At 42.7% G+C, this 25,410-nt stretch overlaps 1 protein-coding gene across 4 annotated transcripts in view; it reads right to left on the bottom strand.

Moving 5' to 3' along the window:
• The window catches only part of SATB2 (SATB homeobox 2), a 436,014-nt gene that overhangs the window by 104,517 nt on the left and 306,087 nt on the right, over window positions 1–25,410 (bottom strand). For 3 of the 4 annotated variants that reach the window (XM_033947177.1, XM_033947180.1, XM_033947178.1), the window contains one exon: window positions 17,232–17,444. The exons of the other annotated variant lie outside the window; for it this stretch is intronic. In XM_033947177.1, the coding sequence (XP_033803068.1) occupies window positions 17,232–17,444 (213 nt within the window). The remainder of the gene's footprint in view (window positions 1–17,231; window positions 17,445–25,410) is intronic. 4 annotated transcript variants of the gene reach the window in all.

The raw sequence follows: 25,410 nt of genomic DNA, 5'->3' as shown, positions 1-25,410 counted from the left end.
AGACACTGGGTTAGATAATAGAAATTTACAAAGAGATAAAACCAACCAGTGTCAATGAGCTACAGCTTAGCTTGACCCAAACCAACTGTGTCTCCTGAAGTTAAGCTCTAAACAGTAGTGAGAGATAAACATATGGACTGAGGACTAAGCAGCCACTTTGCAGACATCCTCAATTAATGCAGAGTGAAAATGAGCTAAGGAACATGCAGAAAGCAAGAATGAAATGCACTGGTAGCACTAAGATGAACTCTAACTAAACTGGTTTTTAGATCAGAATTGAGAGGTAGAGAAGGTAGCTAAGGATATGCAGAAATGGAAATGAGACAGGTTCCAGAGAATGTAGTGCACACCAGGAAGAGAAGCGTGTCCACTTGAAGTGATAACAGTGCTGAATGGAAGGTTTTCTAGACAATGCAATGACAGCAGATACCGCAGCTGAGAGCCAGAAAACATTTACTTGTTTTTAGTGCTAATGAGCAGGGGTTGGGATGAAGTAGGGACCCTTTGTTCTGAGTTACCAAAGTTGGAAACAGTTAGTTTCCATAGTTTCCTGATTGAAAGCTCTAGGAGGAGTGGAAAACAAATCTGGCGTAGCCAAAGGAGCACTGTGAGAATCATGGTGCCCTTATTTTGGCAAAATTTGGGCAGTTTTTCCTATGAGAAGGATTGGAGGAAATACTTAGAGGAACTTGTCCCTCCAAATGAAGTAGAAAGACATTTAAGTTTATGTCTATTGGATGCTTCTATATCGCTACTAATGACTAGGGAGCCACGTCTGACACAATCCATCTGGGGACAAAGAGTCTGGAACAGAATTGTGGGAGTTTGTGTTTGTGAGGGGAAGCGAGGAGATCTATGTCCGGCATTCCCCATCGAGAGAAAATCAGATGCAAAACTGTTGGGCTGAGAGACCATTCATGAAGCTGAAGAAGTCTGATCAACTTGTCTTCTAACATATTGTTTCCCTGCAAAATAACTGCCCTGAGAAGTATTCCACAAGCAGTGGCTCAATTCCAAATCTCAATTGCCTTCATACAAAGAAGATGAGATCTTGTGCCTCCTTTCAATTTAGAGGTTATTGCTAGCAGAAAGTAGTGCTCACGCTCCTGAGGAAGGAGGAGAGACCTCCGAAATTGAGCTCTGTTGAGTCATTTGAATTTGGCATGCTACTGGGATGGCGGATTGACAATCAAGCACAAGATGTTCAATTGTTCATTGTAAAGCATTTGGACTGTCACAATGATTTTTGAACTGGATATCATGAAAGCAAATCATAGATGCAGCTTATAGACGCATATGATGGATACGAATTCATGAACTAGACCGTAAAAAATATCGACTTGTTCACTCATTAGGATTTTTTTCACTATTTGTGCACAAGGGGAGTCCTGGGATGTTTCACAGAAAATAACCCACATGGGTTAATGAGAATTAACAACTCTTACATGCAGGATATGTCCCTTTGAGAGTTGTGAAAACTTAGGACTCTCTGTTCACATTAAAACATATATTTTTATTGTTCTTTTGACCTTTTAGGGTGTTTTTTGAATGTAGCTTGTCTACTCATTTATATATCTGTTCAGCTAGTCCATGTTGAAAGAATCTTTAATAGCTACTATTTCCGCATTCTTTCGTTTTGGGTTTCTTAGTATAAAATCCTTGTTTGTTCATACAGAACCTGGCAACCTGGTTGTCTGTTGAAGGAGGTAGTTCTGAAATGTTTTAAAAGTGTTCTCTATCACTCGTAGCGCTAGATTAGTGGTTCCCAACCCTGTTTGGAGGACCAGTTGGGTTTCCGGGATAGCCCTAATGAATATGCATGAGAGATTTGCATATAAAGGAGGTAACAGGCATGCAAATCTGCACCATGCATATTCATTAGGGCTATCCTGAAAACCTGACTGGCTGGTGGTCCTCCCGGACAGGGTTGGGAACCACTGTTCTCGAAGATTGATAAGGCGGGTCTGTTTGTGGTGAGACCACACTCCTTGAGTGTGGAGGCCTTCTAGATGAGCTCCCCAGTCTAACATCGAAGCATCTGTGGTTAGAGGTTTTTGGGGAGACCCTGAGTAAAATCGTATGGTACCATCCGCCATTGAAGAGAATGACGGAAATCTGGGATCACTTGTACTGAAGCAGATAGGGATCCTGTGGCTTGGGACTACTGGGTTGATAAGGTCTACTGTGGGATTCTAAAGTGAAGACATGCGAATGGGGTTACAAACTGTTGATGAAATGTGGCCTAGAAGGAGCGAGATCTGGCATGAACAAGTGCGCTTAAGGGCGGATATTGTTTGACACAGGTGAATGAGCTTGTCAACCCTCTGTATGGATAGAAAAGCCCAACCTTGAACAGGTGTTCAAGAATGCTCCTATGATTTCCAAGGTTTGAGACAGCTGGAGACATAAGAACATAAGAACATTCCTGGTCATTCCTGGTTTTGAGCTTACATTGCAAAGCAGGGTGGGATTTTGTCATTTAGTTTGTATCTGTTGATACTGAAAATCTCACAATGCACCTGAATAAGGTGGTCAGGAATTCTGAATTGGCTCTATCTCTCCAACCTAAACTGGGTAACTTAGCATTTCTGAAGAAGGTATGTAATTTTACATAACCCAGGGGTAGGCATGTTCATTGGTAGAGAGTGGACTGAGTGGTCATTTTCATACATTGTTTATAATATGTGTATGTAAATTGTCACAGGTGTTCGATCTGAACTCAGATCTTCACTGGTCAGACTGCTGGTGGTCCTTGAGGTCCAGGTCTCTGTTGCTTGAAACAGTCTTTCCTTCAAAATAAATCAATAATCACAGCATAAGCCTTAATTTAGGGCTCTGAGGGGGAGATTCTATAACCAGTGCCTAAACTTAGGCATCAGTAGGCGCCCTGCTGAAGTAATTGAAAATTGCAGTCAGAAATGCAGGGTTGAAGCGCCTACCGATGCCTAAATGAAAGGCGGCTGAAATGGCCACTGGAATCACAGCTAGGTAGCCACTTTAGGCTGTGGAACACTCTCTAAAATTGAAAGGGGATAGATTCCATATGAACATAAGGAAGTTCTTCTTCACCCAGAGAGTGGTAGAAAACTGGAACGCTCTTCTGGAGTCTGTCATAGGGGAAAACACCCTCCAGGGATTCAAGACAAAGTTAGACAAGTTCCTGCTGAACCGGAATGTACGCAGGTAGGGCTAGTCTCAGTTAGGGCGCTGGTGGACCACTGGTCTGACCCAGCAGTGGCAATTCTTATGTTCTTAATGTAGGGGTAGCCAATGCCGGAAGTGGCATTAGGCGGGCTAGAGCAGATACCCAGCCACGATTCATACCAAGATAGGCGGCTGAAATGTAGGCCTGGAAAACCCTGGCTTACATTTCAGCTGCCTATCTTTGCCACTAGACCACAGCAGCTGATCAGGGCAGGGATGCCCCAAAGCCACAATTCTGTAACCAGCACCCAAGTCGGATTGCCTTCAAGGGCGCTGATTACAGAATCACAGCTTTGGGGAGTCCCTGCCGCTCAGATGATGAGGGAGTGTGGGGATTCCCTTGCCACAATCAGCTGAGCAGCCGCAGCAGGGAACCCCACCACAAGTCGTCCGGCAGGAGGGATGCCCACTCCCTCCTGCTGGCATCCCCCCCAACATCCTCGGCAGAAGTGATACCCTCTCCCTCCTGCTGGCACCCCTGGCAACATCCCCAGTAGGAGGGATGCCCACTCCCTCCTGCCAGAACCTCCCATGAACCTCCACCTCCCAAAAAAAACCCCACCCAGACCACTCCTGTACCTTTAACAAGAAGGCAGACCGGAGGGATGCCTACTCCCTCCAGCAGGCAGGCCTGACTCTTCAGAATGGCTGACCTTCCTCTCCCGGTGCATCCTGGGATGCACCAGGGAGGGTCCTAAGGCCCTAATTGGCCCAGGTATCTAAGGCTTCTCCCATAGTAGGGGCTTTATGCACCTGGGCCAACCGGAGTCATAGGCCTCCTTCCCAGTGATTCCAGTTTGAACTGGGAGTGGCCTAAGATTCTGATTGGCCAGATCCCTAAGGCCAATCCCATGGCAGCCGGAGACTTGGGTGCCGGTTACAAAATTCGGCCCTAAAAGTCCAGAGTTGACTGCTTCAGTCCCCAAGGCAGGCTCCAAGTAAACTCCCAGAACTGGAAGTTTGTAGCTGTGTTCTCCTTTTAACATCAATTCTTTCCAAGCCCGTGGCTTGGAGCTCATTTGTCCCACCCCTTTAGCTATTGGCAGGATTCACTCTTTCTGCTTCTCTCAGCTGCAGCTTATTTCATAGTATCACAACAAGCAAGTCAAAAAGAAAATAAACATATACAGCACAGTTGTTGAATAAAGTCTTCTTTGCTTTTTTTTCCCCAGGATTCACTGCTGTCTCTCCTGCAGTTAATTGAGGGGAAAGAGAAAGGCCAGCATCCACATGGCTTGTTAACCACCCAATTGCCTCCCCTTTCCCTTATGGTGCACAGTTCATTACACAATGACTCACCAATACAGCATTATTCATGCTGCTTCTAATAGGTGGAAGCATCCCATAGCAAGTCTGCCAAGGGCTCCCAGCCCAATGGCTCACTGATGCCCATGGGCTCCTGGAGTCTCAGCTTATGGGACTCCTCCTCCCTTCCACCACCCCCACCTCCCTGCTCTCTCTTGGGCTTCAATAGACTCTGGTCCAGATGCAGTAAAATCATCGTTAAAATCCTGTGGGTCGCTGTGGGGCCAACAAATTGTCCAATTTGAAAACGGCGATTGACGTTCAATTGATTTTGCGTGCAAATGAGTCTTGTGGAGGTCTGCCGTAATCCTATCATATCAGTCATTGGAAGAGCAACTTTGAAACATGCACAGAGGTGGTAGGGGAAGTCCGAACTGCTGAGGGCATAGGAAGCCCCGAAGCAGCCTTCAGCCGTTCAGCTGTTTGGGGCAGGAAGATATTTTTTCATTTTTTTAAATGGGCATAGATGCTGTGCATGTTACACATGCACAATATCTGTTCCCATTTTTTAAAAAATGGTCCCTAAACAAACAAACAAAAAAAGAGGCAGGAGTGATGCCCATTTCCTCCTGCCTCAGAAATGCAGGCACTCCCCCACCACCACCGCAAAGATTAGCAGCAGGAGGAATGCCCAATCTCTCCTGCCTCAGCCACCCAGACTCCCTCACACTCCCTCCCCTCCTCCCACAATGATCACGACTACCCACCCCCCCTACTCCTGACCCTACCCACCATGAAGATCGCAGACACCCAGACCCCGACCCCGCCCCCACACTCCCAACTCCCCTCCCGCGAAGATCATTAGCAGAAGGGATGCCAATTCCCTTCTGCCTTGGCCACACAGACCCCCCCTCCATGCCCTTTGACTCACCCCTGTACCATATACAGAAGAAGACAGCAGGAGGGATGTCCGATGTCCAGTTCCTCCTGCAGCCAGACTTGCCTCTTCAAAATGATGGGCCTTTCCCTTCCATCCTGGAATGTACTGGGAGAGCCCTAAGGCCCTGATTGGCTCAAGCGCCTTAGGCCCTACCCAGTAGAGGGTTGGGACTTGTATACTGCCTTTTTATAGTTTTGCAACCACACTCAAAGCAGTTTACATTCAGGTACTTCAAGCATTTTCCCCGTCAGTCCCGGTGGGCTCACAATCTATCTAGTGTACCTGGGGCAGTGGAGGATTAAATGGATTGCCTAGGATAACAAGGAGCAGCGTGGGGTTTGAACCTGCATCTTCAGGGTGCTGAGACTGTAGCTCTAACCACCACGCCACATCTCCATCCTGGGATGCACCTCAGTAGCGTAGGAAGCCTACCTAGACATTGGGGGAGGAGGAGAATTTATTTGAGGGAAAGGGACTTGGTACATCATGGGGTGGGAGGGAGGCGAGTGGGGATTCAAGATGCCCACAGGGAGGTCGGGAGGGGTTTAAAAATACAAACTTCTAAGAAAATTAGAAAGTCATGCGATAGGAGGTAATGCCCTATTATGGATTAAGAACTGGTTGAAAGACTGAAAACAGAGAGTAGGTTTAAATGGTCAATATTCTCAATGGAGAAGGGTAAATAGTGGGGTTCCCCAGGGGTCTGTGCTGGGACCGCTGTTTTATAATATATTTATCAATAATCTAGAGATGGGAATAACTATGGGATATTAAATTTGCTGTTGACCCAATGTTGTTAAATTGCAAGAAAATTGTGAAATTATTTTCATCTCCACCACCTCCCGTGGGAGGGCATTCTAGGCATCTACTACTTTTTCAGTGAAAAAAGTACTTCTTGGCGTTATTCCTGAGTCAATCCCCTATAATCTACATCTAAATCTACCATTTTCCCTCCTCTGGAAAAGCTTTCTTTCTTTCTTTCTTAAATATTTGAATGTCTGTATCATATCACCCCTATCTCTCCTTTCCTTCAGAGTATACATCTTTAGGTCATGAAGTCTCTCTTTATACTTCTTGTGGCACAAACCCCATACCATTTTTGTAGCTTTTCTCTGAACCACTTCAAATCTTTTTACATCTTTATCAAGAAACGTCCTCTGAAAATGAATACGATGCTCCAAATGGGGCATCAACGCCTTCTTTCTTCTGCTGGTTATATCCCTCTCTATGTAGCCTAGCATCCTTCTGGCCATAGCCACCGCCTTGTTGCATTGTTTCGTCCCTTTGAGATCCTCAGACATCAGCACCCCAAGGACAAATCTGTCCCTACCCCGCAGGAACTCAATTTCCCCATCCCGTCCCCGTGAGTTTTGTCCCTGTCCCTGCCCCATTCCTGTAAGCTCTGCCTTAACCGCAGAAGCCTCGAGCACTTATGACTTTAAAGTGTTTGAGGCTTGTGCACATGAGGACAGAGCTTGCAGGAATGAGGCAGGGATAGGAAAAGAGCTTGCGAGGATGGCATGGGAAAATGAGTTCCCACAGGGGTGGGGAAAAACTCTGTGTCAAGCTCTGTCGAGTAGGGATTGTCTCTTACATGGTTAATGTAATGTACAGCACTGTTTCTTTCGGGCAGTTCTATAGAAATGATAAGTAGTCGTAGTAATAGAGTACTAATCTAAACTGTGCAGCAATAAAGACACAAAATATGTATCATTGGCTTCCATAGAGTTAAGTAACAAGCCCACACTCTGCCCATGCTCCATCCTAGTATTTTCTACAACAAACATCTGTATGAATTATAATGGCACTATCCAGATCCCATTGTTGAAAATTCATGACAAAGCACATGCCCATGTGCAGGACAATGTTGTGGAAGTTGAGAAGAAATTGGATCACATCTCGATACTTCTTCTGTTAGATTATTGGCACAATTTGGTTTTGAGCATCTTGGATTATTGTAATCTAATTCAGCTTGCGGGTTATAAAAAAAAAATCTTCACAGATTACGTATTATTCATAATACAGCAGCTGTCTGATTGATATTCAATCTGAAGAAGGCAGACCATGTGACACCTTGCTCACTAGCTTCCAGTTGAGGCAAGAGTGATATTTAAATTTGGATATATATGTTATAAGGTGTCACATGGTCTAGCACCTAGTTATGTTGTGGATCATTTTTTATTTGCAAACTCTAAACGCTCACAGCGGACTCTTGCTGAATTTGTCTTTCCATCTGCTAAAGGTTGTTTATATAAAAGGCTGCTACTTGGGATAAAGATTTTATTCATTTGATAACCAGTGTTGCTTCTTTGTTAAAAACCTATTTGTAGAATTTTTAGAAGTTTGATGCTTGTCTTTCACTGTGATTTTCAGTCCTTTTTTATCCTGTAAACCACAAAGAACTACAAGGATTTGCGGTATATAAATATATTTTTGTATTATGCTATGTTCTAGGCCTGATAGCCTATTCTATAAAGAAAGTAGATGCCTACTTGTCCTTAGAGGACACTTTCATAACTGGCATATTCTACAGATGGACATTCATTTACAACAATATGAGAAATATTGACGACATATCCCATGTTATTGCATGTTGCTATCAAAGAAAAAACACAGAAAAAGAAACACAAATTTGTGCTTAAATTTTTTTTCTGATAATAGTGCACATTCTTTCAATTTGCAAAGAGGGTGCTCATTATGCATGCATGAACTATCATTCATGAGTTTGGGAACATGACTGTACTCCCATGAGCAAAAAAAATTTAAAAAAATGGCCAAGCTAAAACAAATAAAAGATGCATTCCCAGAAACTACAAGGGCAGCAACATAAAACAAATATTTTCTGGCCATTATCTAAGTGCTGAAGATAAACATGTAACCTTAGTATTTTATAAGTTACACCTGTAAGTGGGAGTCCCACTTGTGCCTGTGGATGCCTCATTGGCAAAATTCACACTATCCATGTATTTACAGAATAGCACTTAGACAAAATATTTGCATCTACAGACACACGTACACACATACATGCTATTATTCTAAACATATACGCATGTAACACACCCATAAAAACCAGATATCCCAGTAGGGCTGCTATTGGTTGGATAAATCAATATGTTAAATATTGGGCTGATTATTTATTTCTGATTACTTGACTGGAAAATCAACATTAAAATTTGTGTTTAATTTTTTTTTCTGATAATAGTGCACATTCTTTCAGTTTACAAAGAGGGTGCTCATTATGCATGTATGCATGCATGAACCACGCATGTGGGGGGGATAGGGTGAAAGGCAGGCACATGGAATATGCTTAGAATAACAGAAGAAGGTTTAGGAGTTACGAGAGGCATAGAGGGATATGGGTGACTAAAATTACACCAGGGTACATCTGGCTAGGCCTCCGCTTGTGCGGATTGCCGGTCTTGATGGACCTAAGGTCTGATCCGGTGATGGCAGTTCTTATGTTCTTATGAAGACTCTCGTAAGCTAGTAATACCAACAGTTCAGAAGGCACACCTTGAATTCAGTGGAATATTGGCCGGGCAGGAAACCAGGACAGAGCACCCCCACCCCCATACACAGTCATTGGCACTGACCTAATATACCAGGGCCTACCTCCAGAATGCCAGATATGATTCTATAAACGACACATAGTGGTTGATTGACAACTGCGCACAAATGTGCCTACAAGGGGAGTGTGTGGCACAGTGGTTAAAGCTACAGCCTCAGCATTTTGGGGTTGTGGGTTCAAACCAATGCTGCTCCTTGAGACCCTAGGTAAGTCACTTAATCCCCCCATTGCTCCAGGTACATTAGACAGATTTTGAGCCCACCAGGACAGACAGGGAAAAATGCCTGAGTACCTGAATAAATTCATGTAAACCATTCTGAGCTCCCTTGGGGAGAACAGTATAGAAAATTGAATAAATAAATAAAGTTAGGTGCAGTTTATAGAAGCAGGATGCAAAGGCTTTGTAGTTGGCTAATGGCAAACATTAATGTATGTTACTTGCAAAACCTCCATATTAACTGTTTGGGGCATTTCCAACCTTTTCTAATTCAGTTAACACAATGTCAAATTCTTTACCGCACATTAACTGAATGGTAACTCTTGAGGTGGTATGAACTGCACCATAATATCCACTGTGTTTTCAATTACTGTATGGCAACTACCCATGCAAGGCTCAATCCTCATTCATTCCATCTACAAAGCATAAAAAATCTTCAAGTTCCGGGTAATTCTACTTTAATGATGGACCTGACATGGGGCATGTTTCAGCATCTCCGCCTGTGTCAGGGGTCAGAAAGTCTTTTAGTTCAGTATAAAAGATCAAAATACTAAAATCACAGGAAAGCAAAGATGCAAATGGAAGAAAAAAAATAGTATACATGGTAAAATGGGGGAGGGGACAAGACTTTTTTTTTTTAGATATATTAGTGATAGGAGGAAGTGTAAAAGTTTCATTGTGAGACTCAAAGATGAAGGGGTGGAATATATAGAAACTGATAATGACAAGGCTGAATTGCTTAACAAACATTTCTGTTCTGTGTTCACAGATGAAGTGCCAGAGGTGGGACCACAGAAAACAAAAGCAAATAGGGCTGGGGGTGTGGCAAACCCTGATCAATTTTCAGAGGATTGTGTTTGGGAGGAGCTTGCTAAATTAAAGATGGATAAAGCAATGGAGCCAGATGGTGTACATCCAAGGGGACTGAGGGAAGTTCTGGTGGCTCCACTTGCTGCCCTCAGTGCTTCTCTAGAGTCAGGCGTGGTACTGGAGGATTGGAGAAGGGCATATGTGATCCCACTCCACAAAAGTGGAAGTAGGAAGAAATAGGGAATTACAGGTTGATAAGTCTGACTTCTGTGGTAAGTAAAAATTAATAGAAATGTTTTTTTAAAACAGAAAATAGTGCAGTTTCTTGAATCCAGTGGATTACAAGTCCCAAGGCGACATGGATTCACTGGAGCAGTGTCCCGCAAACTTTGTCGAGCCGCAACACGCTAAACATACTGGCTGTGGCTCAAGGCATCCGTAAGTGCACGGACGTCACTGTGATGGCATCACATTCATGCATGACATCATCATGTCAACATCCACACATGCTCAAAGGCCCTCCAGAAGGGCTCTGAGTTGCTAGTGGGGGGTGCCAGCAGGGAAGAGGTATGGAGAGGAGAGGGCCGGTGCCGGCTGATTGCCTATAGGACATTCCTCTTACCAGTGCCTCTCCTCCTCCCCAGTGTGTCGCGGTACACCTAAAATCTCAGGAGGCACACTAGTGTGCCATGGCACACAGTTTGAGATACACTACACTAGAGGCAGTCTTGTCAGATAAATCTGCTCAATTTCTTTGATTGGTTAACCAGAGAATTGGATAAAGGGAGAGCGCTAGATGTGGTATACAGTAGAATCTCGGTTAATAATAATAATAACAACTTTATTTTTGTATACCGCTATACCACAAACAGTTCAAAGCGGTTTACAGAGGAAGAGACTGTACATATACAGCGAAGATACAAAGAGTAATTGTCAAGTGTATTGGTAACTATTTTTCAATTGCAAGGATGGACAGAAAAAGGAGGGGAGATGGTTAGAGTTTGGTAGTTTGGCCGGAAGGGAAGGGGTCTCAGTTAACCAGAATTATCACTCAACCAGCAAAAAAAAACATCAGTGGGGAAAAAAAACGCCCTCAAAGTACCAGCAGCAGCATCCTAAGCCATAAATCCTTCCTCTCCTCAATCCCTCAAACCCCCAAACCCCGAACAATCTACGAACCCTCCTCCATCCTGCCTTGAAGCACCAGCGTAGAGTGGTACTGAGCAGCAAATCCTCCTCCCTCCCTCAAGCTCCAAAGTGGCAGAAGCAGGCAGTGGCCCTCGGCCGTGAACTCCCTCCCTCCTTCTCTCCCTATCCCGAGCGCAGATGGTCAGCAGGAGGCCGCCTCATAACAGGCTGCTTGCAGCCAGCCCTGGCAGAGCCTTTCCTCTGATGAATCGGGTAAGGAAGGGAGAGAAGGAGGGAGCAAGCAAGCGAGCAAGGGGGCGAGGGAGATCATGGCTCAGGACCGCCGTCTGCTTCTGGCTCAGTACCACTGCTGCACTGGTGCTTCGGGGCAGGAGGGTGAGGAATTGAGAATGTCTTAGACAAGGTTTTTAACACACTCTCAATTAACCAGAAAAACAGTTATACAGTATCCACCAATCCCCGTAGGTGCCAGATAACTGAAATTCTACTGTATTTAGAATTTAGCAAAGTCTTTCACAGGTGTCTAATAAACTGAATGCCCTCAGTATGGGCCCCAAAGTGATGAACTGAGTCAGGAACTGTTTGAGTGGAAGATGACAAGGGGTAGTGGTCAATGAAGATCGCTCTGAGGAAAGGGATGTTACCAGTTGTGTGCCTCAAGATTTGGTTTTTGTGCCTGCTCTTAAGATATTACTGAAGGGTTGACTGGTAAGATTTGCTTCTTTGCGGATGACACCAAAATCTACAATACAGTAGACACCTCTGACGATGTGTAAAACATGAGGCTCACATGGTGTGTAAAACTGAAGCTTGAGGAATGGTCTGAAATTTGGCAGTTAAAATTTAATGCTAAGAAATGCAAGGTCATGCATTTGGTCTGCAGAAACCTGAAAGAATGGTACAGTTAGGGGGTGAAGAACTTTTGTGCATGAACGAGGAGTGGGACTTGAGTGTGACAGTAAGAGATGATCTTAAGGTGGCCAAACAGGTTGAAAAGGTGATGGTGAAAGCTAGAAGGATGCTAGGGTGCACAGGAAGAGGTATGGCTAGTAGGAAAAAGGAGGTATTGATGCCCCTATATAAGACTCTGGTGAGACCTCTTTATAATACGCGTATTGTGTACAGTTTGGAAGACTGCACTTTCAAAAAGATATAAACAGGATAGAGTCAGTTCAGAGGAAGGAAAACTAAAATGGTTGATAGCAGTGGCATAACAAGGGTGAGAGAGGCCCAGGGTGGAGGCACCCCTCCCCCGCCGCTGCTCCTTCCCCGCTCCCCCCTCCCTCCCCCATCAAACGTGCATACACTCCTTCCCTATCCTGTACCTATTTTAACTTCCATGACTCGAGGAGCATCACCAACTCATTACCCGCATCAGCGTTGGTTCACTTTCTGAGTGCGGGATCCAGAAGTGACATCAGAGAGAGAGCCGACGCTGGTGCGAGCAGCAGGTTGGAGTTGCTGCTTGTGCCAGTGAAGAGATACAGTGGTACAGTGTTGGTGGAGGGAGTGAAGGCACAGAAGGAGTGGGGGGGGGTAGATTGGAGAAGGTGAGCTGGTGCCCCCCACCAAAGTGATGCCCGGGGCAGACCACTCCCTCCCTTACTATGCCACTGATTGATGGTCTACATCATAAGGCATTTGGGGACAGAGTTAAAGATACTTTGGAGGAAAGGTGGGAGAAGGGAGATATGCCTTTGCAGCATAAATACACATGAGGTGAGTTTCAATTGAAAGGAAACTTCAGAGTGAGAGGGCATAGAATGAGGTTAAGAGGTGTTAGGCTCAGGATTAATCTACAGAAATACTTTTTTACAGAAAGGGTGGTATATGCGTGGAATAGTCTCCCAGTAGAAGTGGTGAAGATGACTGTGTCTGAATTCAAGAAAAGGTGGGACAGGCACATGGGATCTCTTAGTGAAAGGAGGAGATAGTGGATATTGCACATGGGCAGACTGGATGGGCCATTTATCTGCCATCATGCTTCTATGTTTCTACAATGAAAAATCTTTGTTCAAATTGGTGAAAATGAAACCCTCAGACCTTGCTTTCTGTGGCACCAGATCAACTGTTAGTCTAAGTGTGTTTCTTTTCCACAAGTTTTGCAAATTTTTTAAATTGTGTCTTCAGTATTTCGATCTTTTATACTGAACTACAAGACTTTCTCGAAGAGGTAACAAAAATAGTGGATAACTTGGACTCATTGATTAAACTGTGGAAATAATGAAAAGGGACTCTAGTGCTCAAACTAAGCAGATGCAGGAGGATATATTGCATTTACAACAATTCAAGGTGGCTTCAATTAAAGATAGTTTCCTTATAAACAAGAAATTGGAGCAATTTGAAAATTTCAATAGACGTCTGAACCTCCGCATTTTAAATTTTCCTCAAATTCCGGGTATATTGCCTTTTGACTTACTGAAAAGATACCTGATTGAAAATTTAAAGATTTCATCAAATTGTATTCCCCCTATAAATAAAATCTATTATTTACCAAATAAGAAGATACTCGGAAAAGAAGAAGGAGAAAAAGAGATTGAGAAAGAGATAATACATAGGATAACATATAAAATTGCTCTTTTAGTCTTTAAAACAATTAAGAACAATACACCGGCTTTTATTGAAAGGCTCCTGATCCCATATAGTTCATCGAGAGTTTTTAGATCATCCTCTCAGTCTATCCTTAACGTTCCCTCCTTGAAAATTATCGGAACACGCCGTGCCTCTATTTTTTCAGTAACAGCACCAACGATTTGGAATTCTCTCCCTTTGTTCATGAGACTTGAACAAGATTTGCAGAAATTCAAGAGTAGTTTAAAGTGTCTTCTTTTCAAAGAAGCCTTCAACTGAATTTACTAAGTATATCATGAGACAACATCGTATGATTTTTCTCATTCATGAAACCAGTTCACCAGTATTTTTCTCTTTCGATCTCTCACAACCACTTTCTACTTTCTCTTACCCTCCCAATGTACTTCCCTTTTATGTACTTTTCTTGAAAAATTGTATTTCTGCCCTCCATTCCTATTGTTTCTCAAGTTTATTTACCCCTGTTGGTCTAGTTATAAATATTATGTATCAGTGATTTCTTTAAAATCTCATTTTTATTTTTGTAAAAAGCTTTGTAATTTGAAAAGCGTTTCATCAAATAATTTGAATAAACTTGATAAACTTGAAACTTGATAAGGAGAAAAAATAATGAAATAGAATTTGCTAATGTGACTGCTCTTCTTGAACAAACAATTACTGCTGATACAGTTAGAGCTACGCTCTTAGTATCATTTGTTTTCGAGCAAGATGTGAACATGATTATGAAACTATTCTTTAAAAACTCACAGAAACTATTTGGGGAGCAAAAAGTTTGGATATATCCTGATGTCGCAAAGACTACACAAGAACGGAGGAAAGAATTTCTTTCTATGCGTCAAGATATTATTAAATTGGGAGCAACTTTCTTGTTAGCATACCCCTGCAAATGCTTAGTTAGATATTTGGGAGTTAAATATACATTTTTCTCTCCTAATCATCTGAAGGAATTCTTGGATGTAAAGAAAATCATCAAGGACTGAGGGAAAATAGAAATTAATAGCAGGTGCTTAGAACATAAAGCCTAATCGTTTAATTAAATTCCTCTTTAAATTCTTCTCTCAAAAAGTTTCGATTGACCATCCCCCTATTATAGTGGTCTATGAAAGGAGAATCTATTTATGTCTATAAGTATGAATTTGTAATACTTCTGTATTGTTTTTCTTTCCTGTGTTTATTGTAACAAGATGTATTCTTGTAAATTTTGTTGAATAATTAGAAATAAAATAATAAAAAACAAAACAAAAAAACAAGACTTTCTGGCCCCTGACACAGGCTGAGATGCTGAAACACAGCCCATATCGGGTCCATCATTAAAGTAGGATTATCCAGAATCTGCTTTTCTTCTTTTCTTGTGTTTCTTTGGGGTTTGTACTTTGAAACCCTCTTCTTTTCTATGCATAATTCTATAAATCGGACACCATCATTTACACGCCAGTTATATAAGTAAATGTATAGAATAAAGGCAAAATTTCATGTAAATGTGTGTTGGGCATTAGCATGGACACAATATAGGTGGAATTCACACTTCATGTATAACTTATTCACATATCTCCAGCATTTAGGTGTGATCACTTACACCAACTCTACTGTTGATATAAATAGTTGCACCTCAATTACACAAACGCATCTGACCTGTTACGCTAATATTTTATAACAGAAAGTGGGTACATACTTTCCATTATGGAATAGGCTCGTATCAAGCACCTTGAAATAGAATGTCCCTCGCTCTTGGAAAAGACGAAACTACCAAATACTAAGTGTCATTTTAATTGCTCCTGTGATAATGACCCAATGGAGTTTAGTAAACAGGGCTCTCAGCTGAGCCTAAATTCAAATGTTGGGCACCAGCTAAATATTTGCAGAGAATCCCCATAACGATGGAAGTAGCAGAGAAAGAAGGGCAACCCTCCCTCCCTGTCCCCTCACTCATCATATTCTACAATTTAGAACATGATGACACCAAGCAGGAAAATATTCTCCCAGCCTTCTCTATATCTTCAATTTTCAACCATTCAAATCTAGAAAATACATTGCTCAAAAGTTACTCTACTGTAGTAGTTTCTAACCTTTATCATGTAAAGGGCTGCAGGGTAAATACAAGAAAGCTCTGAGGGCCATCAAAAGATTTCAAGCTTATACATACTGCAAATTTTGTAAAACACCTTTACCTGCTTGTTCTGATTGGGTATTCAACTTTAAAAATTAATATTAATATTGATTCTATAATACTTCAAGGATATATTTAAAAAACCCACTTTATTTTGGATTACCAACAGTAGCAAATTCCATAAATGAGACACACACTTAAGAGATTGTTTGCAGTCAGTTGCGTAGTAAAGGAGAGGTGAAACACCCCGGATGCCATCTTCGCGGGGGTGCACCAGCACCTCTCCTCCTCCCGGCACCCTCCCTTGCATACCTCTTTAAATGTTTGCCAGCTCGAGCATCATTTTCTACTTGCTACTCGTGCTGGCGTCAGCTCCCTCCTGACATCACTTTCTGGTCGCAGGACCAGGACGTGATTTCAGAAGGGAGCCAACACTGGCACAAGCAGCGGGTGGAAGATGCTACTCGCACCGGCAAACATTTAAAGAGGTACATGGGGGGTGGGGGAAGGTGCTCAAGAAGCAGGGAAAAGTTGGGGGGGCACCCAAGCAGTGAGGAATAGTGGTGGTGGGAAAGAGAGTGGGGCACACAGTGTGGTGATGCCGGGCATTACCACCCCGGGTGCCAACCTCCCTTGCTACGCTACTGTTTGCAGTTACTATATTAAGTGGACAAGATGGATCTTAATGCATTTATAGGATTCGAAGAGCATTTCAGCCAACTGTTTGAAGGTCACAATCAAGGACTAGTGGGGCCACAATCAGTCCTGTGACCGCATGTTGGAGACCACTCTCTTCTGTATCTTATAAAGCAAAGACATTTTGACCCCATACTAGCCACCGAAGCACCTAAAGACCAGTAGCATAGCCAGACAGCAGTGGTGGGTGGGCTTAAGGAAAAAATTGGTAGGCACTAATTGTTCTCTCATCTACACCCCTCCTCCCATTAAAGAAAAAAAAACAAAACTACATATACCTGAGCTGATTGGATCCCCAAGCTCCGCCAATTGAAGATCTCCCTGAAGGTGTCCAGAGACACCTGTGCTCAGCATAAAAGCTGGCAGTCCTTCCTGAGCCACCAACAAGGGAATCCCTGAACATATTCAACTGCACCTGCAAGAAAACTGAGCATGTGCAGAGTACCGATGCAGGCGGCTCAGGAAGAAGCCACTGACTGCTGAACTAGGCACAGGTGTTTCTGCACACCTTCAGTGACATCTTCAGATAGCAGGGTTTGGGGATCCCCGCCAGCTACAGCAACACTGTGCCACTGTTGGGTGGTCCTCAGCCCATGATGAGTGGGCCTACCTCACCCAGGTCCACCCATGGCTACACCACTGCTGAAGACCAAATTGAAAAAGATAATTGAAGCACATTGCAACAAATGAAATGGCAGGCACCTACCTGAGGGACTCTAGAAGAACTGGGACTGCTTGCTGCTGAGGACACCATGCTGACATTGGGGTTCATGCTCCTTTCTCTTTCGTCCTGATAAATGCGATCCCGCTCCGCCTCAGGCAGATTAAGGAAATTCTGCATTGCTCTTAGGTTTACCAGGAGGGACTGGGACGCTGTTCGAGGGTCTTCTTCTTTTCGGAGGATCTCTGACAGCAATCCCTGGTTCAAGAAATTAAAAAAAAAACCAAGTCATGTTTTTTTTTTAATTTGTTTGGTGGAACCAGCTGGGCTGCAATTTACTGACACTTGAGGCATGGTGTCTGGGGAAATTATTGGGGAAACTGTCATGTACCTTTCTTGACAGGCACAGATTCTTACAAACTGAATCAAGCATTTGGCTAATTGCACTTTATTATTATTATTTTTTTTTTTTCAATGAATTGAAAAGAAAATTCCTTTATCTACATTTAAAATTCATTGTTGTAGCTTCAATTGGATGCAGAACTCTATTGAGCTACAGTTGCACCCTGTATGACTGGCCTACTGGCATCTCCCCCCTGCTCAACCCACTTCACCGATGAGAGCAGACCGGGGCTCAGAGCAATTTTCATGCCCTGTGTGGCTACACTGTTCACACAGCCCTTGGTATGGTGCTGATCTGATGCCACTATTTTAAGAACATTTTCAGTAAACTGAGAAGCGTGGTGTGGTGTGTGTAATATGTTAAGCACAGGGATACGAATGAGGGGAGCTCCAGAAAATCATTTGTTCTGATTCCTGCTGTATCATCAGTTCTCTATGTCATCCTAGTGCAAGTTACTTGAGCTCTTTTGGGGGTATTTCTATAAAGAGCTGCCTAGGTTCAAGCAGGAAGTATATGCACGGATGTTGGTATTCTAGTTATGTGTGTAGGCAGACACACTCTTAGATGACAATATTCCGGCCAGTAGCGGTGCTAGACATGATATTTTGGATGGACCTAATCCCAAAGTGGGTGGGCACACTATTCCACCCAATCCCCCATGATCTCCACCCCCACCTCTGCACTTGCACCAGCAATCGTCAACAAATAATAAATACCTGAGCTGTTAAGGAACCCTATGCCCCACCAGCTGATGAGACCCTCTGGTGGCCAGAACAGATCACTGTCCTTCAATGGCATAGTAAGGGTGGGGGAAGGTGGACCACCTTGCGAGCCATTTTCACAGGGGTGCTGGCATCTTTCCTCCTCTCTGCCCTCTCCTGCGCACCTTTTGAAATGTTCACTGGTGCGAACAGCATCTTCTGCCTGTTGCTCACACCGTCTTTGGCTCCCTTCTGACATCACGTCCTGGTCAGGATATGGTGTTAGAATGGAGCCGGGGCCAGCACAAGCAGCAGGCAGAAGATGCTGCTGATGCCAGTGAACATTTCACGAGGTATGCAGGGCGGAGGCACAAGGCGCGTCAGAGAAGAGCAGGGGGGCACTTGGCGCAGCAATGCCATGCCATTGCTCTCCTTATTGCTGCAGCCGGTAGTAATGCAGCGGCTGTTGCACCGCCCTCTACTCTCATTTACATGCTCCATTTTCACACAAGCATGTGGGGGGAGGGGGCGACAGTAGCAATGTATTCATAGTGCCACCAGCTTCAGCAAGTAGTTATATATGCACGTATGTCATTAGGTGAGTGTGTACTTACGCTGACTATAGAGCTAGCATACGTGCCCACACCAAAATGCCAAATATACACACAGAACTTATAGTATGCTATGTCACATGCATACGTTTAAGTCTCATCCATTCGCTGCCCAGATTCTGCCTATGTTTATGCCTACTTGTAAAATATATATATTTTTAATGTAAGATATGTGGGTATTTTCAGAACAGCACTAAGACCGACTTTTGGCATTTATACACACACATATGTGTATCGGTAGCGTAGCCACAGGGGGACTTTGGGGGCCTGGACCTCCTCTTTTTGGGCACTGAACTCATTATATGGCTGGAAGGGATACCAAAGCCCCACCCCACCAGCCAAAGGAATTCCCTGCCGAGCCACTTCCATTTTTCCTTTGCACTGCTGCAGTAACCTGGAAGTCGGCAGGGTGCCTCCAACTGCTGACGCCAGGACTCTCTGTGAACGCTCAGTTTGCTTAAGAACTGAGCATGGTCCAGGAGTCCTGCAGTTGGTGACTAGAGGCAGGCTGCCGACTCCCAAGATACTGAAGCAGCGCAAAGAGGAGGAAAGCGGCTCATTAGGGAATTTCTTTGGCTGGCAGGGCTTCAGCTTCCCTTCCAGCAATGGTATTATTTTTAATGCACTGGGGGGGAGGGAAAGGAATACATTGCCCTCCTCAGTCCTTCTCCTTATTTGTAAAGTAGATAGCAAACGTATTAGAGTACAAGAGGTTAAATTAGGATCAGAGAGCTTGTTGATCACACTAAAAAATTGTTTGGGGTAGTTTTTATGAAGTCTTATCAGTTCTTTTAAAAAAAAAGTCTCTTAACTAACCACATGGCCACTTTGTAGACCTTGAGATGAACTATAAAGATGGATAAGTAACACGGGGACCAGCATTTTTGCCAGGTCATTTTAGCATAACTGGTCTGCTTTTTCAGGAGACATAAACCACAGTGATGCCAGGGGTGTCCCAAGAAGTAGGATTACTATCCCTCTAATTCTATATAGTGCTCCAAAGATTAGGTACCCAAATGGAAATTAAGGCCCAAATTCTGTAACTGGCGCTTAATGTTAGGCACCTATTTTGGAGGCGCCCAACTAGATAGGCGCCTATCTAAATTGAATAACATGCTCAGTTAAGCTTTTTAATCAGCAATAATTGAAACTTAGGCACCTATCAAGAAAGAGTGATTCTATAACAAGGCGCCTCTAAAAATCTAGGAGGCCTTTAAAAAAAATAGGCGCTATGCACGTTAGGCGTAGATGTGGCTACATGTTCCACACTTTGTTGCGGAATCGCTGGTCTTAAGCGTGCTTAAGCGCTCACATAGGCGCCTAACTTTTAGTTGTGCCTAGAGCTGGCCTATTTTGGGGGACCTCTGAAATAGGTGCCTCTCAGCGGGATTCATTAAACAGCACCCAATCCTACTTGAATCGTGCTGAACAGTGCCTATTTTGGTGCCTAACTTTTGGGCGCTTCTTATAGAATTTGCCCTTAAGTGCCAAAACAGAGGTGAAATGGCAGTTAGATGCTAGTCTATAACTTGGCGCCTAAGTATTCTAGTGTGTCACTACAAATGGAGTATTCACATGGGAAGAGCTTGGTGGGTCATGGGCATTCTATGTAAGCACACACTTATTGAGTACTGTCAGGAACCTAACTGTTGTATGCCTATTTACACCTGCTATAAAGCAAGCCTAAGTAGTCATGCCTAAATTTAGACGCCTAATTGCTGACTTACACTAGTAATCTATTAAAGATTAGATGCACAGATTTGAACATAAGAATAGTCAAACTTAGGGTTACTAGACGTACAGATTTCCACAAATGGCTTTTCAAAACCCAGCATTTTGAAAAGCTTCCTAAAATTGCGTCGGGCAGCGAGGGGTGGGGTTAGGGCAGGATTAGGGTGTTACAGAGTGCTGATGGGCATAACTGGGCATAACGGGGACAGGTCTAAGGGTCTGGATTTTCCGATTGGAAAATCTGGCAGCCCTAGTCATACTGGGTCAGACCAATGGTCTATCAAGCCCAGTACCCTGTTTCCATAGTGGCCATTCCAGGTCAATACGAAGTGGAGGAGTGGCCTAGTGGTTAGGGCTACAGCCTCAGCACCCTGAGATTGAGGGTTCAAGCCCAGCGTTGCACTTAACACTCCATCGCCCCAGGTTTGTTAGTCAGATTGTGAGCCCAGAAGGACAGATACGGAGAAATTCTTGAGTACTTGAATGTAAACCGCTTAGGTTATAAGCTGTGTATAAATACTAAATAAAGTAAAAATTCCATACTTATAAATCTTCCCAAGTGTTTCACTCTGCTTCAGATCACCATCTCACTGAGCCAGTGTTCCATAATTACTCTGCTCCAGGTTGGAGTCCACACATTACTCAGTCTTCTTTCACCTTCTTCCCTCTCTCTGGAATTCTGTCCTTCCAGAAATTAGGATTGAGCAATTGTATCCCTGATTCAGAGCTCTTGTCAAAGTCCATTTATTTTCTCTGACTCTTGCTTAGGGCACTTAGACCCAATGTCTAGTATGCAACTAGAAATTCTCTTTTTTTATTTCCTCCCCTCTCATTCCTGCTGTCCTATCATTGGACTGTAATTCATTTCCTTTTCTTATTTTTTTAGGTACACTGCTTTGATTCATGCCTTTTTGAGCTGTTCTAACTTGGGTGGGTTAGCTATGCGGGTCCTGGCACTGAATACTGTCGTCACCAGCAAAACTGTTGGCTCCTCCCCTGTACAGCCTCTAACTTGCCTCCTTGGGGGGAGGGGGGGAGCAATCAGAGCCAATATTCACTTCCTGGTAAAGTACCGCAGAATATCGGCGGTTGAGTGACCCCAGACGATTAAAGTGGGCAATAGCCTCTCCTGCCTGTCTAAATTGCTTTGACTATCATCTACAATTTATGTTTATAATAAGAACTTACTATTTTGCCTTTTCTTTCTAACATGTTTATAAGCTAAATTTTAAAGGCCCAATATTCAGAAAATGCTGAACTCTTAAATTTATGCTCCTAAATTAGCCTCCTAAATTTGTACCCAATTTTCAGCCAGACTTAGAAGCAAAACTTTTCAGCTAAAAATTCATCTTAATTTAGGAGTTTAACAGCTATGCTCATAAATTAGGCCTAAATAAACTAACCCAAGTGGTTTAAATGATCCAAAATACAAAAACTATTACATACCACTCATTTTAGAAAGTACAGATAACAACTCTTAACTTAGCTCTTAGGTGTTAGTTACAGGCCTCAGAGTTGGAGCTTACGCACAGTTGTGATATCACTGACTGAAACGATCAGCGTAGTGTTCTTGCTCCTGCTCCAATCATTGGCCAGGGGACCTGATGTTATCATTACTTTTTTATAACTTTTTAGTCTTTTTAGTTTTTCATATTTTCAAACTTTATAAATATTCCAACAACCAATTTACAAATCTTATTCTCAGCCATATTTCTTCACCACACCATATCTCTACACCAGTGTCCACAATTCAACCATCTGTTAGCATGCACTTATCCAGCTGGTTGAAAAAATTGACAAAAAACTACTTATCTTCAGCAATGCTTGTTCCTAAAAATGCCTAAAGGCCTAAAGGCATTTTTAGGAACAAGCATTGCTGAAGATAAGTAGTTTTTTGTCAATTTTTTCAACCAGCTGGATAAGTGCATGCTAACAGATGGTTGAATTGTGGACACTGGTGTATAGATATGGTGTGGTGAAGAAATATGGCTGAGAATAAGATTTGTAAATTGGTTGTTGGAATATTTATGAAGTTTGAAAATATGAAAAACTAAAAAAACTAAAAAGTTATAAAAAAGTAATGATAACATCAGGTCCCCTGGCCAATGATTGGAGCAGGAGCAAGAACACTACGCTGATCGTTTCAGTCAGTGATATCACAACTGTGCGTAGGCTCCAACTCTGAGGTCTGTAACTAACACCTAAGAGCTAAGTTAAGAGTTGTTAGCTGTACTTTCTAAAATGAGTGGTATGTAATAGTTTTTGTATTTTGGGGCATAATTTAGGCCTGCCATAAAATTTTAGGCCCTCTTTAAAATATTAGCGTAGCCCCTAGATTTTGGGCACCTAACTTTTAGAACCATTTATCAAAATGCTCTTTGTGTAGAGTCAGTTCATTAAAAGCTGAATTAAGCATGACAAACCAAAAAGTGGCCTGCTCTTCCTTGGTGAGGTCCATAAACAAGGGTGGAATGGGGTATTATAGGGCAAAACAGTTACATACCTTTTGTGCAAATGTCATTAGAATAATGTGCACACATACAAAGTTTGAGGAAAATCTGGAAGTGACTGTGACTGTTCTTATCATGGGCTCAGCGCAATAAGGAAGGATGACAGACTGGTAGATGCAGAGAGCCCTCCAAAATGTGAATTTTCCAATAGACAAGTTATCATAGACATGATCTGGGCACCCATCTTGAATTACTCTACATAATCGTTGACATTTTTGCTTTTTGCTTTTCTCACTGGGACTCTTTGTTGTTTCCCTTATCACAAATGCACTTTATCTTTCTCAATACTTGGTGGAAAAACCTTCTCTAGTTCACTTCTAGTCCTCTAGACATATATATATCTATCTATCTACTGAGATGCTTTAATATTTTATCTCTCTCCAGGTTGCATGACTGTATTTAACAGCAATGCCATATATGTTTATTTTTACTCATATTGTCTCACTGTAACTTGACTTTTGACCTGTTTCGTATTCATATTTTGGCTACTTCCGTACCTACCTTTACTTGTTGTGTTCTCTTTGAAAAATTTTCTCAATAAAGTTTTATGAACTCAAAATGTGAGTTCCAGGGCAGTTGCCTCAATTCTCAGTCCACAAAACCCTTTACCCTACCCTGCAAACTGTTGCAGGGATCTATTCTGGCCCCAGGTCACAGTTATAAAGATAAGTTTATTGTTACTTTTGATATTTTGGGACAGTATATAAGTGAAGTTTTTTCAGAGACCTATGATTATGCTGTATCCTTTAACATGGCTGCTGGACTGAGTTGCTGGGACTGAGTGTTCTGTGGTCTCTTTTTCTCCACTTTATAAATATTTTTTTATATTTATAGTAGATGCTCTTTCTTTACAGCTGTATGATGATGTTTTCTCTATTATTTTTGAATTGCCCATTATTATTTAACATCTTTATGGCCCCCCTTCTTACACTGGCTCAATCAATCGGATTCACACCATTTGTCTACGCGGATGTCATCCAGCTTCTCTTCCCTCTTGATCCCTCCAATACACAGCAGATTCTTAAGGTCAATCAAAACCTAGCTAAGATCAAGACGTGGCTCCAAGACAACTTCTCAACCCCTCAAAATCACAGGCACTCCTTTTCGCCAACACTGGAGCTCAGGATCTAGTCACTCTGATCCAGCTCTTCAACACCATCATTCCTGTTTCCATCTCTGAAGGTTCTAGCTGTGACACTTGGGGCTCCTTTTACAAGGGTACGCTAGCGTTTTTAACGCATGCACCGGATTAACGCGCACTATAGTGCGCGATAGCCGAAAATCTACCGCCTGCTCAAAAGGTAGCAGCTAGTGCACACGGCAATTTAGCATGCGCTATTCTGCACATTAAGGCCCTAGCACGGCTTTGTAAAAAGAGCCCTTGATCTCACACTGACCTTTCAACCACAAATCTCATCAGTTGTCCAAACATGCTTCCATAAACTACAAATGATTCACTCAATCTCACACCTTTTTCATGCACCAGCAATTAATATTTTCATACACTCCCTAGTCATCAATCACATAGGCTATTATAATTCATTATATCAAGTTATATGCTCAAAAGAACATAAGAATTGCCGCTGCTGGGTCAGACCAGTGGTCCATCGTGCCCAGCAGTCCGCTCACGTGATGGTCCTTTATCAAAGGCCAGTGCCCTATTTGAGTATGGCCCTACCTGCGTACATTCTGGTTCAGCAGGAACTTATCTAACTCCATCACTTACAGCTAATTCAGAACAACTCAATTAAACTCATCACAGGAAAGAAAAAATATGATCATGTAACTCCCTTTATTCAAATCTGCACATTTACTCCCTGTGACCCACTGACTAACATATAAAATTCTACTGCTCTTATTTAAAATGCTCACACAAAAATATAAATATAAGAAAATATGCATTGAAGAATCTGTAGAAAGCAACCCACACTCTCTAAATTACTAAATACCGGTATATATAACTTCCCCTCTTAGTGTATCATGTTTCCTAGAGCTTCCAATGGCAAATAATTAATTTGGGATTTTGTATGTGTGGAAATACCCAATATTTCATGCTGCATATAATTAAGCTGTAGAATCTGTTGCCAGAGCTGTTATGTAGTCAAAGTTAACATAGCCAAGTTCAAAAGAACTTTGGGCAAGTTCCTGGAAAAAAAAAGGCTGCAGAAAATTATCAGATGGACTTCACTTATTTCTTGAAATGAGCCATAAGAAATTTCAGAAATTAATTAAGACCACTTTGTTCGATAAGTTTATTACTTAATGAGA

Source organism: Geotrypetes seraphini, chromosome 5 (assembly GCF_902459505.1).
Source record: "Geotrypetes seraphini chromosome 5, aGeoSer1.1, whole genome shotgun sequence".
NCBI lineage: Eukaryota > Metazoa > Chordata > Amphibia > Gymnophiona > Dermophiidae > Geotrypetes > Geotrypetes seraphini.
This window is presented reverse-complemented; position numbering and strand designations above follow the sequence as displayed.